At 39.7% G+C, this 6,448-nt stretch overlaps 1 protein-coding gene across 2 annotated transcripts in view; it reads right to left on the reverse strand.

Annotated features, from left to right (window-relative positions):
• Positions 1 to 581: 581 nt before the first annotated feature.
• LOC138007194 (phenylalanine-4-hydroxylase-like) overlaps positions 582 to 6,448 on the reverse strand; it is a 23,719-nt gene continuing 17,852 nt past the window's right edge. For both annotated transcript variants that reach the window (XM_068853971.1, XM_068853970.1), the window contains 6 exons: positions 5,233 to 5,368; positions 4,528 to 4,597; positions 3,816 to 3,872; positions 3,427 to 3,522; positions 2,310 to 2,443; positions 582 to 1,749 (listed from right to left, as the gene is read on the reverse strand). In XM_068853971.1, coding sequence (XP_068710072.1) covers positions 1,587 to 1,749; positions 2,310 to 2,443; positions 3,427 to 3,522; positions 3,816 to 3,872; positions 4,528 to 4,597; positions 5,233 to 5,368 — 656 coding nt within the window. In that variant the 3' untranslated portion in view covers positions 582 to 1,586. The remainder of the gene's footprint in view (positions 1,750 to 2,309; positions 2,444 to 3,426; positions 3,523 to 3,815; positions 3,873 to 4,527; positions 4,598 to 5,232; positions 5,369 to 6,448) is intronic.

Here is a 6,448-nt window from a genome sequence, read left to right on the forward strand (position 1 = left end):
AGAATTCGATGCGTCGAACACATGTGAAACGCATAAGATTTATCACCAATACCGCAACTCTAATGAGGTGATCTAGACGGAATGAAACTTTTTTACAACTGCCACTCATAACTGTGAAATGATAAGAGCTGTTCATATTCGAAAAGGGTCCAGCAGCTTATCAGATCACTGCTTAACCATACAAGAGTTATTCTTGGCGCTCATTCGGAAATGTAAATTTCGATCTAACTGAAAGCGCTTTTCAACCACTATTGCTGATATTTCTGTGTATCGCTGTGTTTGGCCTAGACTAAGGGACATCTTCTTATATGTATTCATTATTAAATGCCCAGACCTGATTTTTGCCAATATTTTCTTTCAGTCAAGACCACTTGTTATAATGATGATCTTTCCTCACCCACGCATACGTAAAACAAGTACGGTGAGTATTTGTTCATTGTTTTGTATGACGAAATTTTAGGGCCATGCGTAGTTTTGACGACCTGAGCCAAAGAACAAAAAGCAAGGAAACAAAACAATAAACCAAGGAAAATTGCAAAATATAACATAGCTTTACTGCATGAAACACACAAACAAAGGACTCCGTTCTTTAACAATTTTAATTATTTCCACTTCAAAACGACCAAAGCGCTTCTCTTTTTCTTAATACTACAAATCTAAAGTATAGTGTAATTACCTGTATTAACGACACCTTTCTTGCCCTAAATGGAACTGGCATCAATTAAAGGTTAGGAAAAAATTCTTGACTCTAAGTTAAAATGCATCTCACGTCAGCCAGGGGGCCCTTACTATAAACGACATATTAACAACGACGTCAGCGAACGTCAATAAAACAAAACAAATGAAAAAAACAAAAAGCAATGACTTTGCAAGGGGGTGACATTCACTTTTTCCTTGGCGATGAAACTTCATGAAGACTGATTTCTGACGTAGACATAAGTTAAAGATGAAAACAAAGAAAGATTCTGACGAGTGAAAGACTCGAGTATGTACATTTTGCTTTACGCTATTTTTATCCTCCTGTTAAAACTAACAAAACAAGTTATAAAGATTCCCAAACTTTTAAAGTATTTTTACGGATTGCGAAGTAATAAACAAAATAACAGAAACGCTAACCGTTCTGGGTCTAAATTCTCCAGATCTATGGCAAAATCCCAAATTGTTGTTACTTTCTGACCTGAATGTCTAACCTATCAATTCTGTATATGATACCCAGGGTTATCTTTCGCGTGTACTTAGTTCCGTAAGGTTTGGAAATAGAATTTTGTAAAACGAGACGAAATACCGTTGGAGGTTATTGCTTTCCAATTCTCTTTAGCTCGGGGAGTTCGCTGAAGTTGATTACTTCGAAAAAAAAAACCCACGAAAAAGTTTGAAAACGTAAGTTGGATTTTCCATCACGTTTCGCTGACGTCTACCATTAGGCATAACAGGAGTGTCAACTCATCAATGACGTCGATGTATTCGAAAAATACCACACGCTGCGTAGCACAATTTGTCTTTTCTACAAGATAGAGACACATAAATACCAACTCGTAAACATTTAACTTGTGTTGGACAACGTTGAAATTCATTTGACTTTTGCTTTAAGTTTCGTATTTGTTAAGAGCATCCTTGAGAATAGAAACATCCGCTCTGATGTCACTGGCTAATTTCATAATCTGGTCTTTGGAATCCAGGACTTCAACGGACTGTGTGTAAGGGTTGTAACGCACCGAGAAAGGTCTCGGAATATTGGCAGCAAATTCCCTGTAAAGCAAATGAATAAAATACCGATGAAAGAGGATCATCAAAAACACTCGGGCACAAAGTAGACAAGGTATTGTTTTCGTCGCGAAAAGAACATGTTAGACTTCTACTGAATTAGAACCTCCAAGCATGCATAGTAATCCTTTGCGGCTCTATTAAAAGTCGCCTGTCCCTCAGGCTCAATTGAAAACTCCACAAGCATAACATCTAGTATTCCGAAAATCTTTGACAAACTACCTATTACTTATACGCATTACGGACCTACTACTATCGGGCATGAGTTTTAAGACCTTTTTCGGAAAGCATGTGCTTGCTACCATGGCAATGGTTAACCATGTTCGACTTCGTTCTCTGGTTTAAAATTCTGACAGAAATACTATATTCGACTTACTTTCAAAGCTAAGTTAGTCCAATAACGTTCTACGAAATCAACATCAACCGTGAAGAAACGGAAGGAATATTGTACTATTTCAGATTTTCCTTTTCGCTTTTTATCGTATTGGCATTGGCAACAAAGTCAAACAATTAGAAACAATTTTTTTTTCACGATAGTTATTTACCTGACTTTTTCCTTTGCACTCTGAAAACTGTCAGCCACAAAATATACTGGTTGGTACTTGGTGATGGGATAGGTCTGCGCTGAAGTCTTTTCTGGTTCAAAGGGTCTTTTTTGTGGTTCATCAGTCAAGCAGTACTGCCAAAAGAAGAAAAATGAATTTACATTCTTTGAAGGCAACAGCATTCGGCTCTCGCACTGCGTACTGATAGGTGACGTTCTTTTGTGGAAAGGCGTTTTTACCGACCAAGTTATTTCTAAATTGATTTTCCCGTGAAACCAGACCTTTCCGGCTAATCACAAGTCACGTTTTGAATGAGAAACTATTCCCCATGGGAATGGGAATAGTCAATCGTGCGAGCCTCTTTTTATTTAAGAACTCGTCTAAAAATAACTTGATATGTCAAAATGCCGTTACATAGACCTAAGTTGTGGGTATTCTTGTCCGAACGACAGAAACACGCCGCTAGGTAAGGATAGTTTTTGGCTGGAAAACAACAACACACACACGAAACTGGAAACTGCACGAGAAAAGCTAAGTGAGGAAGACGATTAAACTCCAACTTCTTTATTTTTGGCGGGAATTTGTTATATAATGAGATGCCGTTTTGAAACAATTATGCACACTAAGATTTACCAAGCTCCTGGATTTACTCCATATTTTACTTTTCCATTAAAACATAGTTTCAAACAAAGAACAGCAAAGTGATTTTTTAACGAGCGAAAAGCATTTGTTCCACCCAAGCAGCACATCGATATCAGCTATCCTCGTTTCCCGGGCCTCTATTCTTCTCTCTTCGGAGGAAAGGTGGTAACGAGTTTAGATGATAGTGAATTTGAACCATGTCCATAAATAAGCTTGTTGTCAAAAAATTCACCCACTTACAAAAAATTGCACGTCCGTTTTGTGAAAACAAAGTTGTGTGTAAATACCATCCATCACCAAATTGGAAATATTGTCAGTTCCCTACGGTCCCTCTCATATTTTTCAAATTTACGCGAAGTTCTTTATCTGGACGTGGAAAACACTGGCAAAGACAACCCATCAATCCGCAAATAGAATGGAATGGATAAAAAAATCTTTCTTCTTTTTGACTAATATACATGAATTGTTACCCTACTTGAAGTTCACCAAACGATGACAGAAGGCCTGCTCCGTACGCCTTGATATCTCCGCCTTCTTTACAAAGACCAAATTCTACAGTGAACCAATACAACTAAGAGAGAAAAAACACCAACAATGAAACTGTATTTTTGTGAGGGGGGTAAACTCAGAAAAATTCCGGAACATTTTTACAGGAAACTAACCCGTCCATCACTTTCTCGACTGCACGAATTTACGTGTTCGTAAAACTTGGGGGTCATCACTGCACTAATTAAATACAATTTCCAATTCACACTCGTCCTTAAACTTAAAGGGGCCTGCGAACTCCTCTTTGTCAAGTTATTCATTCAGGGATAATTAATTTAAGTTTACTATGCGAGGATAAGAATTGCAATTACAGCTCACCGTTGCTAATTTGTCAATCCACTCATCGGGTGCTCCTAACGACGCCAGGCCGATTTCCTGTACAACAAATGCGGCAAATCAAGACAGTGAGGGTAGTAAGAGCAAGGAGACAAGCGAGATGATGTTCTCTGAGAATTTCATTGCTACTACGGCTGCAGTACAAATCACACTATTTATATTTTATTCAAAGGGGCTTTCATTCGCGTGTTAAAGGAAATCTCCTAATTGATTTTGTTCTTGAGGCGTAACGCTTGATGATTGGATTAGCAATCACGCGCCACCGTTCTCAGTCATTTACAGACGAAAGAAAACCAATTATATTTTTATTCGGCAAATGCCGGAAATTTCTTTCCCAGAGACTGCGATCTCTTTGGTCAACACCGCTGGATAAGAAGAGCAAAGCCTACTCTTCCCTACACTTAGTACCGCTTTCTGTCTCTGGCTTCCATTTTATGATTGAGTTGCTTCATTTTCTGCGATTGACCCAAGTGGTAATTGCCGCAAAGGACTTATATGGGTGTGCAGACATCAGGCCAAGGGCTAGGGAGCTGGACGCGCCTTTAGTTAAATCTTTGGAATTATGCTGCGCTCTCAAATCAGCATCCACCCAATTTCCCCCCCCAAACATAAACTATTCTTTCTTTGTTATTCTTATTATTATTCCTTCATTGGTTATTTCACGCTCTTGTGTGAAATGTGGAAAACAACTTACTTGGGAAAATTGAGCAAAGTCTGGGTCGGCAAAAAGTGGCACATGACCAATTAATTCATGAACAATATCCCTAAAGATTGAAAAGAAACATTACATGTACGGAGACAACAAACCTTTCTCCTCTCCGTTACAACGTAATCTTTAAAGCAAAGCAGGTTCGTCCCATCTCACATTCTGCGTTGAAACATTCCCTTATACCCTCTTAGGTGTACTCGAGAGCCCCGAAAGAAAATTTTGTAACAGTGTGATTTTTACTGGAAGAGTGGGATGCGAAACTAGTTTCTAGGCGACGGACAATAGGACGAGTAGAAAATCAAAGTCCTATAGGCAGGATTCGAATCTACGATCTTCGTAACAGCGGCTGGAGGCCCGCAGAGAACCCACAGACCAGCGGGACACATTTTTTAGGAACTAGAAAAAAAACCTGGTTTATCAACTTGTTTCCCATGCTTCCCACGGGCGCATTACACCTTAAACATCGACAGTTGCATTTGAAAAAAAAAAAAAGACAGGGACAATTATGTATTCGAGCTGCCTCCGTCCCAATTACAAGGGAGAGAGCGCGCACAGTTTCCAAGTTCAACATCAGTATTTCTTCTCGTGCGGGATCGACTTTTCGATTCTGATTTCTTGAATTAACGAGTCTTTTCCCCAAGTAGGTGCATTTTGACTGCTCGTTAAGAACCATGCCTGACAGATACTCACGGCTCAGGAGTGTACATAGGAGTGCTACCATGGCGGATGTACTGAGTAGCATGAAACACGCGGAACGCAAGCCCAGCAAGGAAGTCACGAGATGATAACAAGCCAGCTACTGGGCGCAAGGAGAATCCAGAACACTCTGAAGAAAAATAGGAAATATCAGACTGTATAATAGAAGTTCATATAATTAAAAAAAAGGAAAAACAGGACAGCGAAACTACTTGCAGCGAAAGTGCTGTATATACCACTAAACGCCGAACAACGGATCAGAGGACAAAACACCACGCAAGTCTTGTCGATCTCATATTTCATTGGATCGATATATAGAATACAGCTGTGTTCCGTTTAGTGCCAGGCTACATTGTTTGTATTGTACATTCATTTCTGTTCATAGTTTACGAACCAAATCCCGAAAGCCGATGAGTTCATTTTAGGGTTGGGGTCAGGGGCACCCAACGTCAATTTTCGGAAAATATCTGTTCGGAAGACGATTTGAGGTCTAGAATTTTCGGATGATTTGTTCTAAAACTTCTTGCTTGCTTGCCTATCCTAGGATTTTCGAACATCTAAAAAATGGTATAATTGCCCATTTTAAACGGATTTTTACCCTAAAAAGGTCACCTAGAATTTTCGGTAGCCTTTTTTCTGGCTGAAATTTTGGAAAAGGTAAGTTTTGATCCCAATAATTTTCGGATCACTAGACTTTCAGCTAGGAAATCCGAACAGATGAAAAATTTTTAGGGGATAAAAATATGCTTATATCTACTGTTTAAATACTAAAATACGTTTAACAAAGCTAAGTTTAAGTGGTTTAGAACTGTGTTCTCGTTGGGTGCCCCTGACCGGTGGCTCAGTTGGTTGAGCATCGGGCTGTCATGTGGGAGGTCGCGGGTTCCTCGAATCCCGGTCGGATCAACACCCAGGAGAAAGTGCTGCCTTCAGTTTGTAATTTCACCTGCAAATGGTTAGACTTTCAAGACTTCTCGGATAAGGACAATAAACCGTAGGCTCCGTCTCACAAATATCTCCTATGTTCATAAGTTCCCTGTGAGACGCTAAAGAACCCACACACTATTCAACAAGAGTAGGGGATGTAGTCCCCGGTGATGTAGCTGTCCTGTTCTCTCCAGCAGAAGTGGCCGGCTTGGCAGTGATGGCTCTAAAAAGCCAGGTTCTTATGGTGTATGAGGCCACCTAAGCAGAAAGGACTTTGCCGAGT

The sequence above is a fragment of the Montipora foliosa genome, chromosome 6 (assembly GCF_036669935.1).
Source record: "Montipora foliosa isolate CH-2021 chromosome 6, ASM3666993v2, whole genome shotgun sequence".
Lineage (NCBI taxonomy): Eukaryota > Metazoa > Cnidaria > Anthozoa > Scleractinia > Acroporidae > Montipora > Montipora foliosa.